Below are 11,784 nucleotides of genomic sequence, written 5' to 3' on the forward strand. Positions count from 1 at the left end.
CTTTCTTATCTTCCCTTAATGTATATCAAAACCACGTGCAGTTTTCAAAGGGGCCTAAAAAGGCCAGAAGGTCTTCCCTGGTGGCTCAGTGGTAAAGAACCTGCTTGCCAACGCAGGAGACGCGGGTTCAATCCCTGGTTGGGAAGTTCCCCTGGGGGAGGGAAAATGGCAACCCACTCCAGTATTCTTGCCTGGGAAATCCCATGGACAGAGGAGCCTGGTCGGCTATAGTCCATGGGGTCTCAAGAGTCAGACATGACTGGGTGACCGACCACACGTGCACACATGGAAAAAGACCAGAATGAAACAGGGAAAAGGCAGGGGGAACGTACAACTCAGCACTGCTGTGCTCACTAAGAGCAGCGCGGGCGAAGGCGGGGGAGAAGTGCCTCTCTGGCCGCGAGGTGGGGGCGGCAGGGAGCAGTGGCCTAGAATCACGGGAATTGGTGCTCTCCGTGGTAGCCCAGAGGCTCTGCCCAACCAGCCAGGATCTGTGCAAATTCTTACGATTCCAGATACTGCAACCTAGATGCTTTCTGCTTCTTGGAGCTAAACAGTCCCCACTTTTAAAGCTATTGTGGAGGGGCAGGAATGGAAAAATAAAGAAGGATAACATCTAGAGTAGAAAGTGAGCATCACGGAAATTCCAGGTTCAGTGCCCCGAGAATGCAGTGTATGCATGCAAACAGAAGAACCACCCCGCCAATAAGTCTGATGCTTGAACGTTATCTGAGGCACCAGAATAAGGCCAAGGGGGAAACACTTGAGAAAATGAAAATGCGTCGAATCTCCCCAAGCCCCCTCGTGCCTGCCTTTCCCCAAACTGCCTGCCGAACAGTGACAATAGAAGCAGGGAGAAGCCGGGGAGAACCCTGAGCTCCGTGCAGGGGTCGGTCTGGCCGTGGCCTCTGCGGCGTGCGCATCACTCTTTGGGCTTTTGGAGAAAGTTTCCCGCTTGTGGTCCCAGGCCCTGTGCTGGCATCTTTGGAGGCCAGAGAAGACATTTCAAAGGGGGAGGAGGAGGTACAGCCCGTGGATGGCTCTCCCCGAGCAGATCCTGACCCCTCTCTCCTCTCGCTCAGGTGTGACGGGATCCGTGGGCTTGCCTGGGCCCCCAGGTGAACCCGGCTTTGACGGCGCCCCTGGCCAGAAAGGAGAGACGGGGCCCTTCGGCCCTCCGGGTAGGTGCGCTGTGTCCTCCCAGCCTCACTGCCCCTTTGCTGCGTCTTCCGGTTCGAAGCCTCAGGCCTGGGCGTGGGAAAGCCTGCAGAAGAACGCGTTTCTGGAAAGACTTCCAGAGGAGTCTGTTTCTTAGGAGAAACAGAATCTCACAGCGGGGCTGAGGGTTGTCATCATTCTTTTCTGGGTCGGGAGACTGTTGGTCACAGCTCGGTGTCTCCTCGACGTGGACATGACTGAGAGAAGGCCGGTAGACGGCCCTGTGTGGTTTCCTAAGGGTCTGTGGCTCAAACTCACCATTGCAGCAGCGGGCAAGGGGGAGCAGATAATGACGCCGTGTTGGCCAGAAGGCCGCTGGCTGCTCCTGGTTCAAGTTGAGCTGCTTCCCAAGAGGCGGGAACTCAGAGGTCCCATCACAGCTGAGAAGCCAGAGGCCGAAGGTGCCGCTGAATGCTCGGAGGGCCCAGCCCAGCAGGAGGCCCTGGGACAGACTTGCGGCCACGTGGTCGCCCCTGGAGATGGGAGGACACCCTGCAAGGAGCTTCCTTCCTACCCTGTTTCTGCAGGTGGCCTGGGGCCACTGAGGCTGGGACGCTACCTTCAGAGGAGGTTGTCTTAATAATTGTATGATAATCCTCGCGCACAGGAGCCCCCAGTGCTGAAAGAATACAGATCACGCCATTGATTCCTGTATCCATGATTTCATGTATTCCATTTATTCACTAAACTGAGCTCTTTGAGCGTCTCTCCCCCAAGCGTGGTGCTTTTAACCCATCCGGCAGTGGGATGCAGAGAGGAGCGGCCGAGGCTGCAGGTCGGAGGTGGTGGCTGTCGGTGGTCGCGCCGTCTCGCCTGTGCGTAACTGAGGAAGCGGCTTCTCTTCCGTCTTGCAGGTCCACGCGGCTTCCCGGGTCCGCCCGGCCCCGACGGGCTGCCGGGATCCATGGGTCCCCCGGGCACCCCATCGGTCGATCACGGCTTCCTTGTGACCCGGCACAGTCAAACAATAGACGACCCCCAGTGCCCTCCTGGGACCAAAATCCTCTACCACGGCTACTCTCTGCTCTACGTGCAAGGCAACGAGCGGGCGCACGGCCAGGACTTGGGTGAGGCCCCTGAGATGTGTGTGTTCATTCTGAGTTGCATCTCCGGTTCTGGGTGGTGCTGGGCTGTGTTCCTCTCCGGTCCTGTGGTCCGAGGTGTCGCCGAGACCTAGCTAAGGGGAAGAGCCGTGTTTCCCTCCATCCTTACCAAAGGCCACCATATTACTAACGGGGAGCCAGGCAATCGTAAAGGCTGACTCTCCAAAAAAGTTTAATAGAACTTTTGACCTCTTCCTCAAGTGATCAGATGGCATTAAGATTTCTGGAGTAAACACGCTACGGTTTGCATTCATTGTCGTAAAACAGCAGCTTTACTGTTGCTCTTTTTAAAAATGTCCACGTTTTCTTGGCCAAAATTCCTTTGCAAAATTCCTTTGCTAATCTCTGTCCTGTAAGTTTAGGTGGACAGAGGATCGTGTGTCTGTCATCATTTTCTTAGTCCCCTCCGGATCTGCTCCTCCAAATTATGTTTTAATGTTGTGCGCCTGCCTCTAACTTTCACGGAGGTTGGGAACACGTAGAAAGACAGCTGTGCATTTTATCAGAAACGTTGTCCAGTGAGTTACTCGGCTGTTGTAGAAGGAGCTGCACATTAAATTCCTTCTGGAGTTCAGTCCAGGAAAAGGTTTCTCTCTCTTGATGAACCACTTTGTTTCCATTCAGCAAAACGTCCTGCTAATTCTTGATAGTCTCCTATGGGCTTTTAATTTAATGCTCGTTTCCAATCATACTAGTGTGTTTATTTCGCTGTGTTTCTTCCTCCCTTCTGTAACTTCACACGTCTTTATTTCCGTCTTCACGCGTGTGAGGATAGATGTCTGTTTTAATTTCAAGCGTGTTCGTTTCCATCTTTGCGCGTGTGGAGGGCATCTGGTTTCCATCTTCGCGCGTGTGGAGGGCATCTGGTTTCCATCTTCGCGCGTGGGCACGGCGTCTTTCGTCTGTGCTAGCTGGCTCTCGCAGTCTGGCCCGGGGCAGGCTGTTGGTGGTAATCCGAGGCCCTCTCCCCGCGCAGGCACGGCGGGCAGCTGTCTGCGCAAGTTCAGCACCATGCCCTTCCTCTTCTGTAACATCAACAACGTCTGCAACTTTGCGTCCCGCAACGACTACTCGTACTGGCTGTCCACCCCGGAGCCCATGCCCATGTCCATGGCTCCCATCACCGGGGAGAACATCCGGCCCTTCATCAGCAGGTGAGTCCAGCCCGTCGGAGCAGACACACGACTGGGGGAGAAAGGCCACTCGTCCTCAGGGTGGAGGTTATTTTTGTGTTTTTCCGTTTCCCCCCCAAACATTCAATTCATTGCCATTCTGTTTACTGATTGTGATACCTGAGCTCTGTGATAGAAATCATCCATGCAAAGGATTGGATGTAAAAGTCAGTTGTCCTCTTAAAAATTGTAGTGCAAACCCTGGGTGAGATAGAAGACATACCTCGTGTGACTTGCTGGGGTGACCACCTTCCCTGCCACGAGCGAGCAGTGTCTCTGGAATTCCCGCAAACATGGGAACATCGTCACTGCTTTTTTCTTTCTTAAGATATATATTTTTGGAATCACTCCCTACCCCCATGAAATTTAAAAAAAATTTTTTATTTTTGATCGTAGTAAAATACACATAAAATAAAATTTACCATCTTAACCATTTTAAAGTGTGCAGTTCAGTGGCACTTAATGTAGGAACTTAACTATGGGTGTGAGGGAGTCCTCAAGAAATTGTAACACCTCGGACATAGAGTATGTCTGTGCTTTATGCATAAGAAGATTATACTGATGTACTGTGTGCATTAACATGTGTATGTTCTAAGAATTTTCTTATTCTCCTCCACTCCACCAGTTTTTGCGCCCTGAAGGTAATACTCTCCCCTCTGAGAATGCGTATGTTTGAGTGACTTCCCAAATTAAGTGCTTGCCACACTAATTAATGTCTGGGGTATGTTTTCAAGTCCCCAAGAATCTGCCTGGTAGGAAATAAAATGGGAAATTGAAATTATTATGACCGAAAAGTACACAGTCATCTTATCTTTGCTTCTTTCCTTCTAATTAAAAAGTTGCTTCCTTAGCTGCGCTCAGAGGTAATAGAACAGAGGCAAATGTATGAATTTGTTTCACTGAGAAGCTAGTCTTCTACAGAGAAGATAATAGAGGATAAAAAGAATGACAAGGCGGGCCAAGTTTGCCTTAGCAGCGTGAGAAGGAGAAAGAACATAAGCATTTCTGTGTTTCTTTTAGGGAAATAGCAGCTTCTGAACAGGAGGAAGGATGTGAGAGTGCTGGCTGAGGGGTGTCTGTAGTTGGAAGTTGGGGCTGGGTGCATGGTGACCGCCTGGTCCCCAGATGGTCACTGCGGGCTTCCAGGGGGCCGGCCAGTTATAGGGTCTGAGGCTCCATCACATGGAAGGCTGGGTCCAGATCCGTCTTCTTAAAAGAACCTACCGTGTGGACCCGGAGCAGAAAGGCTGGGAGAGTCCTATTAGAAAAGTCAGGTTTTTGAAGGCCTTACATCCAACCACTTTCTTTTGAGCTGTAAGAAAACTCACCTCCTGGACATTAAAATAGGAGCTTCCTGGGAGGCCCCTCTGCAAACACAGATGTCCTTCTGCATATCGGGTGCCTGTGGGCTGTTCTGTGTCGAGACTTTTCTTGCTCAGACCGTGACAGGTGTATGAGAACGAGAACTAACTGCCTTTGTGTTTCTGTTTAGCTTTCCATGGACGACAGGTAGATCATGATTTTCATTTTTGTTTCCTATTTACCGTCTTGGCAAACTTGACATGGACCTTGGTTTGTCCGGGACACAGGGACTCTGGGATGAGCTGGGACACCCCAGAAACCGGTCCCTGTGGGATGAGCTGGGACACCCCAGAAACCGGTCCCTGTGGGATGAGCTGGGACACCCCAGAAACCGGAACCCTGTGGGATGAGCTGGGACACCCCAGAAACCGGTCCCTGTGGGATGAGCTGGGACACCTCAGAAACCAGTCCCTGTGGGATGAGCGGGGACACCCCAGAAACCGGTCCCTGTGGGATGAGCTGGGACACTCCAGAAACCGGTCCCTGTGGGATGAGCTGGGACACTCCAGAAACCGGTCCAGGGGTAGACTGGGTCTGGGACCTGCTCTTCCCTGGGGACCCTTCACCACGAGTTGTTTAAATGCCCCAGTGCTGCCCGTTTCAGGGTTTGCGCAGCTCCTTGTTAGCCGACCCACAGACTCTGAGCCTGAAGAGACCTCAAAAGTCACATCCTTTAAGTCACAGCTCTGAAAGCACGTGTATCTACCTCCCCTTTGGTGATCGTGCCACCTTTTCCTCCCGGGCACCCAGCTCCCGTGGTCACTTTAACTTGGTGGTTTCTGACGACCTCTCAAAACTCACAGGTTCTTTCCAAGGCCTTTCCTTTGGGGATGCCCTAAAGCTTAATTTCAGAAAGAATTAACAACACAAAGTCCTCCCTTTCCAGCAGAAAGAGCAGCAAGCTTTCTGCTGTCACCCGGACACAAGCTTCTAAGCACTTTCTGACTTTCTGCAGACGCGAGGCATCCATAGCTGTGGATGGTTTAATTGCCCTAGAGCACAGACCACTGGTCTGAAAGCCGGAGCTGAGCTCCGATTCTGCCTTATACACCAACTCTGGTCTCAGGCTCTCATGAATAACATGGAGAAGGAGACTCATGAATTTCAAGGGACGACACAGCTCATTAGACCTGCAACTCTGTCCCGGAACACCCATCTGACAGGGTCGAGACCGCGTCTCTGCAGCAGCCTGAATCTGCCAGCCCAGCAGAGGCTGACATGAGTCCCTTTCCTGCATGCTGTGTGTCTGCTTCCGGGCCCGGCGGGCAGATGGTGGCAGATGTGAAAGGCCGATTTCAGTAGCTGTTGTTTAATCGAGCCCTTTAATCCATCTGCATTTGTGTGAATAAAATAGAAGTAGCACAACACACACGCAGGCTCGCACATCCGGGGAAAACCGAGCGACTCATTCCCGCCTGTTCCCACGTCGCGTCTATTTTCGTGCAAATGTTCCAGCCTAGCTAGGTGTATTATTAACATCATTTGTAGTCATTTATCAGCACTGTTAGCTCTGTGTTCATTCTGTGACTTGAATGTGGTTATTGCTATTGTTTATTTATTTAACAAACCGTGATCGCACCATCAGAGGGTCTCTTAGTAGAGCAGGTGCCAGTCAGAACATTCTGGGTCCAGCCCCGGGCAGGTCTCCTCACTGGTCTGTTGGCTCCAGGTCTGGACGATCTCTGGAAGGAGGCACACGTGGACTGCTGGCCCCGGGTTCATTGTTTTTTTTAGTTACTGTAATTCAGCAGATGTTCTTACATTGAAGATGATTCAGGGCTTAAAGCGCCGTATTCCAGAAGCACTGGCCCTTGAACGGCACCATCTCCTTTTTCTTGAGCATTCTGTGTGTTTGCTGAGGTCCGTGCTCATTACTGAAACTCTGGAGCATGCTGTGGTTCGCAAAGGAGACACAGACGCCTCCTGCGGCCCCAGCTCCCCCGGGGGAGATGGGCCCTGTTACAACCTGGCTCCAGGTTGCCTTCCCCTTATAACAGAGCAGATGGGGAAATGACAAGTGTTGAGTGTGGCTTGGAGTTTAATATTTGAACACCAAGGCAACTCTGTCAAATCAGTGAGAAGCCCTGGGCCTCAGAGTCCAAGCAGGGCACCTGCTCCGTTTGATAAGATGTCACTGGATCGGAAAGACTGAGTGCAGGGCTGGAGAGCGGGTGCCGGGGAGGGGTGAGTGGGTGGGGCTCCTTGCGCTGAGCTGAGGGTCTTGGCTATGGTTCCTCGCAGGTGTGCTGTGTGTGAGGCTCCAGCCATGGTGATGGCCGTGCACAGCCAGACCATCCAGATCCCGCAGTGCCCCACCGGCTGGTCCTCGCTCTGGATCGGCTACTCCTTTGTGATGGTGAGTGTTTGGAGCAGCTCCGTGTTTCCCCCAAAGAGACACCATGACCTCCCCACCTCTCCTATCTGGCTACTGTCCTCACTGCTGGGACGCCCTGCGAAGCGTCCCCAGGAGCCTGACCCCCTCTGCTGGGAGGGGACACTGGGAGGGGGAGCGGTGTCCAGCACCAGCCCAGAGCTCTCCTCTTCCTTGGAGAGGCTGTTCTGGGATGACTGGATGAGACGCTGAGTTGGAGCCTCCCTGGGGGAAGCAGGGAGGGGGTTCCCATCTCAGCTTTGCCTGAGAGGTGTGATCATGGTCAGATCTGGAACGTTCTGGGACCCTGGGGTCCTTGTCTGGGAATCCAGGGCGTTAGCTTTGTCCTCAGATGTCCCTTCTGGCTCTCAGTCCAGAGTCCGCTTTGCTTGTGTCTGAAGTAGCCATCCTGGAGAGGCTGTCACACCAGACACTTGTATGTCATTCACTTCATGTTTTCATTTCTGAGGACCCTGCGTCAACCCATTTGAACAAACAGTTACCGTAGTGGTTTTATTTCCTCTTTTTCTCTTAGTTTTTCCTTTTTAAAGAAAAAAACGGATCATTTTTCTTGACCTTATAAAAGCACATGTAACATCTAACATAGCAAATAAAGGATCTTCGTGATCCTGTATCAGTTTGGGTAGAAAGTCTGAGGCTACATCAGTTGGTCCCAGCATCCTTTGCACAGCCTGGCTGCCATCGCAGGCCCTGAGTTAGAAGAGGTTTCAGTGTTCTGCAGAGAGAAGAGTCAGGACGGCGTTTGTTTCAGTGCTGATGAACCGGACTGGTCATCTCTCATCCCGGCCGGCAGCTGGTTCCTGGCGCTGGGGGCACGTGGCCCGAGGCCACGGGGAGGTGTGGGTGCCCGTGTGTGACCGCAGGAGGCAAAAGGGGAGGCTCTGCAGGGAGGAGCACCCCGATCCCCGCTGACTCATGGTCCCGTCTCCCTGCAGCACACCAGCGCCGGGGCTGAAGGCTCTGGCCAAGCCCTCGCCTCCCCCGGCTCGTGTCTGGAGGAGTTCAGAAGCGCCCCCTTCATCGAGTGCCACGGCCGCGGAACTTGCAATTACTACGCGAATGCTTACAGCTTTTGGCTTGCCACGATAGAGCGGAGCGAGATGTTCAAGTGAGTGGCTCTGGCTCCTCCCCCTCGGTGGCTTTTCTTTGCAATCAGTTGTGATCCGTACACGTCACCAGTGCAGAGCCGCAGAGACGGTTCTTAGGGACAATTCTTCTTCCACATGTAAGAATGAATCCGTGAGTCTGTTCTATGGGGGCGGATAACCGAGACCATGTTCATAGGTGGAGCTCAGGTGACAGGCTTCATTCCTTCATTGCTGAAGAACCATGAAAGAGGAAAGGTCGTTTTCCAAAGCAAATCCATGGCAGCAGCATTAAGACAGCTCACATCTTCAGACAGAGCATTTTAGACACGGTACCTTTGACCAGCAGGCAGAGCGCGAAAACCTTCGTTTTCACGGTGTCTATAAGGCTGAACTGGGCGTGTGTGTTGAGTCGTCAGTGACTGTTTTTTAGGCCTGCACGGAGGAAAATTAATTTCAGCACAAATTGCAGCCAAAATAGATAGGGAGGGACTTGATAGGAGGGAGGGATTCACCTTTTAAAACAACGGTCTCGAGTGGCCGCTGACCTCGAGTTAGTCTGGAGCGGGGCCCGGTCTGTACTGGACGAGAACACGTAAAGAGGCGTCTGTGCTGTACTTAGTACCCGCGGGAGCTGACGCGGGGCGCCGAGGGGTCTGAACAATTACTTACTGTTCTTTCCCCCAAATAAGGACGTCTCAGCCTTGGAGAGAAGTGATTCTGTCTTTACCTTTTCGGACAGCATTCTGCTCAGCTGGTTAAGAATCTGCCTGCAATGCGGGAGACCTGGGTTCAATCCCTGGGTTGGGAAGATCCCCTGGAGAAGGGAAAGGCTACCCACTCCAGTATTCTGGCCTAGAGAATTCCATGGACAGAGGAGCCTGGCGGGCTGTAGTCCATGAGGTCACAGAGAGTTGGACACAACTCAGCGAGTCTGCACACATACTCCTATTGTATGGCCACTTTAATTTTAAAAAGATTTGATGAGTACATGTTTTAGGTCAGACTTCACTTTTCAACCGTCAAAAGACAGAATTCCTAGGATCAGGAAGCATTTGGAACTGTTCCCCTCTCTCTATTTGGCCTCCAGTGACACCCACCAGCATGAACATCTTTGCAAAGTTATGAAAGTATTTTGAGGCCTGGCTGATTTTCCCAGATTTGTTGCTCGTCTTGTCATTCAGTGATGATTTAACGGGCTTCCCTGGAGGCTCAGCTGGTAAAGAACCCGCCTGCAATGCAGGAGACCTGGGTTCAATCACTGGGTTGGGAAGATCCCCTGGAAAAGGGAATGGCTACCCACGCCAGTATTCTTGGGCTTCCCTGGTGGCTCAGCTGATAAAGACCCGCCTGCAATGCGGGAGACCTGGGTTCGATCCCTGAGTCGGGAAGATCCCCTGGAGAAGGGAAAGGCTACCCACTCCAGTATTCTGGCCTGGAGAATTCCGTGGACTGTATAGTCTGTGGGGTTGCAAAGAATTGGACGTGCCCTTAGGATCTGTGTGTGTGAAGAGAAGACTATTTTCTTAGTCTGGGGGCGTTTATAATCGAGTTGAGAAAGCAGAAGTTTGATGCTGGCGTTGGAGGAGGCTGGGCCGGGGGCGGGGGCGGGGGAGGCGGGGTCCGTGGTGGGCGGTGGCTGAGACTTCGGGCTCAGACCGACCTGGGTGACTCTGGGCGAGCTCTCACCCGCTGGGAACGGGATGCCATGGTAACTCGCGGGCGTTTCCGGGGCCGCGGGATGCGCCCAGCGCCGTCCCCCCCTGAGGCCGGGCGGAGGTGGGGTCCCGGGGATCCCCGACGGCCGGCTCGAGCCGCGCCGTGACCCGGCCCCTGTGCTGCGTTGCAGGAAGCCCACGCCGTCCACGCTGAAGGCCGGGGAGCTGCGCACGCACGTCAGCCGGTGCCAGGTGTGCATGCGGAGGACATAACGGAGCCGGCCCGCAGCTGCGTCACGAATGGTGCTACTCCCTCTTCCCCCTCCTCCTCCTCCTAACAGCAACGAGCTCTAGAAACATAGCCCGTGTACCTCACTGTCCATACGAAAACCATAAGGTGCCTGATAGGAACCTGCCAGACTAACACACCCTGCTTCGTTGGCCTCTGCTGCTGAAGGAGAACCAAGTCCACGCCGAGCTGCCTGTAGAGAAGCCCCCGGGCGCTCCCGATGCAATAAAGAGCATGTCTGTCCTGAGTCCACTGCACTCCTGTGTGACGTGAGACCCACCAGAAAACCAAAGGGTGCTAGGAGGGGGGCGGCCTTCCATCCTGGGAGCAGCCCCTTGGCGTCCCGGCGTCCTGACAGATCCGTTCCACCCCCAGATGGATGGTCTGTTGAGGTCACTGTCGAGCTGTCTCAGAATTCAGGTTCCCTCGGTCTGTCCGAGTACTGGCCGCGTGGAGCTGATGGCCGGGCCCTCCCGGTGGAAGGATGGGCCGGCAGCCCTGTCTTCCGACAGCCCCCTCCCTCCAAAGAAAAATGTCAGTCTTTCTGCTCCGTGTGGTACTACGCAGCTGCTCTTGCAGAAATCACGGATTTCCTGTGGAATAAAGGTGGTCCCCAAAGTAGGCAGAAAGGAAATATATATATATTTTAGTAATTTATATAGATGTCAGCAATTAGGCAGGTCAAGCTGTAGTTTCATTTCCACTGTTAAAATAAAGCTTACATAGTTTCTTTAAAAGCCTGTGTTGTCCTTTAACAGAGGTTTTTTTAAACACTAGGGTGTTGAATGTGAAACACCAGTTTTCATTGTTCACCTCGAAACCAAAAGTTGTGTGTTGCCAAAGCCAAACCCAGGTTCATGGACGTGGTGTCTGTTACAGGGAGACATGTCCTTTGAGTTTCTTGTTTTTCTTCTGTATGAGATATGTTCAGGGTTTTAAACACTAATCACAAACTGAATGACTTGACTTCAAAAGCAACAGCCTTGAAAGGCCTTCATCTTAAGAGCATCCGCGTTCTGCGGCCTGGTGTGAGAAGCAGCTCTGTCCAAGCAGAATATCAGTGTCTTACCTGTAGGCACATTCAGGCGCTCCCTTGGGTTCTCGAGAGCTGTGTTCAGACTTCAGCAGGGGAGCGAATGGATGGCAGGGGAGCAGAATTGGACCATTGTGCCTGAAATGACATTTCACTCCAAAACGTTTTTAAGACTACTAAGGCCTTCTGTGTAATTCCTTTAAATGTGTATTTCTTAAAAATTCAAATTTGTAATAAAACTATTTGTATAAAAATTAAGCTTTTATTAATTTGTTGCTAGTTTTCCACAGAAACCTCAAAGGAAAGTTTACTGCATGAGCCACTAATAAATTTGTAAGCTTTGCACACCTTAGACCATATTTATTTTGTAGTTCTTCCTAATGAGTCACAGACTGGGTATCATTTACAGAAATTACTACAAAGAAAAAAAGTATGGTCTTCTTTATCCCTCCCCCCTTCTCTCCCATCTGTC

The 11,784-nt window shown here is 52.2% G+C and overlaps 1 protein-coding gene across 1 annotated transcript in view; it reads left to right on the plus strand.

Annotated features, from left to right (window-relative positions):
• The window catches only part of COL4A1 (collagen type IV alpha 1 chain), a 137,744-nt gene extending 126,174 nt beyond the window's left edge, over positions 1 to 11,570 (plus strand). The window contains exons 47-52 of the mRNA XM_025263080.2: positions 1,083 to 1,181; positions 2,073 to 2,285; positions 3,298 to 3,475; positions 7,097 to 7,211; positions 8,183 to 8,355; positions 10,182 to 11,570. Coding sequence (XP_025118865.1) covers positions 1,083 to 1,181; positions 2,073 to 2,285; positions 3,298 to 3,475; positions 7,097 to 7,211; positions 8,183 to 8,355; positions 10,182 to 10,263 — 860 coding nt within the window. The 3' untranslated portion in view covers positions 10,264 to 11,570. The remainder of the gene's footprint in view (positions 1 to 1,082; positions 1,182 to 2,072; positions 2,286 to 3,297; positions 3,476 to 7,096; positions 7,212 to 8,182; positions 8,356 to 10,181) is intronic.
• The last annotated feature ends 214 nt before the right edge of the window (positions 11,571 to 11,784 follow it).

Source organism: Bubalus bubalis, chromosome 13 (assembly GCF_019923935.1).
Source record: "Bubalus bubalis isolate 160015118507 breed Murrah chromosome 13, NDDB_SH_1, whole genome shotgun sequence".
NCBI lineage: Eukaryota > Metazoa > Chordata > Mammalia > Artiodactyla > Bovidae > Bubalus > Bubalus bubalis.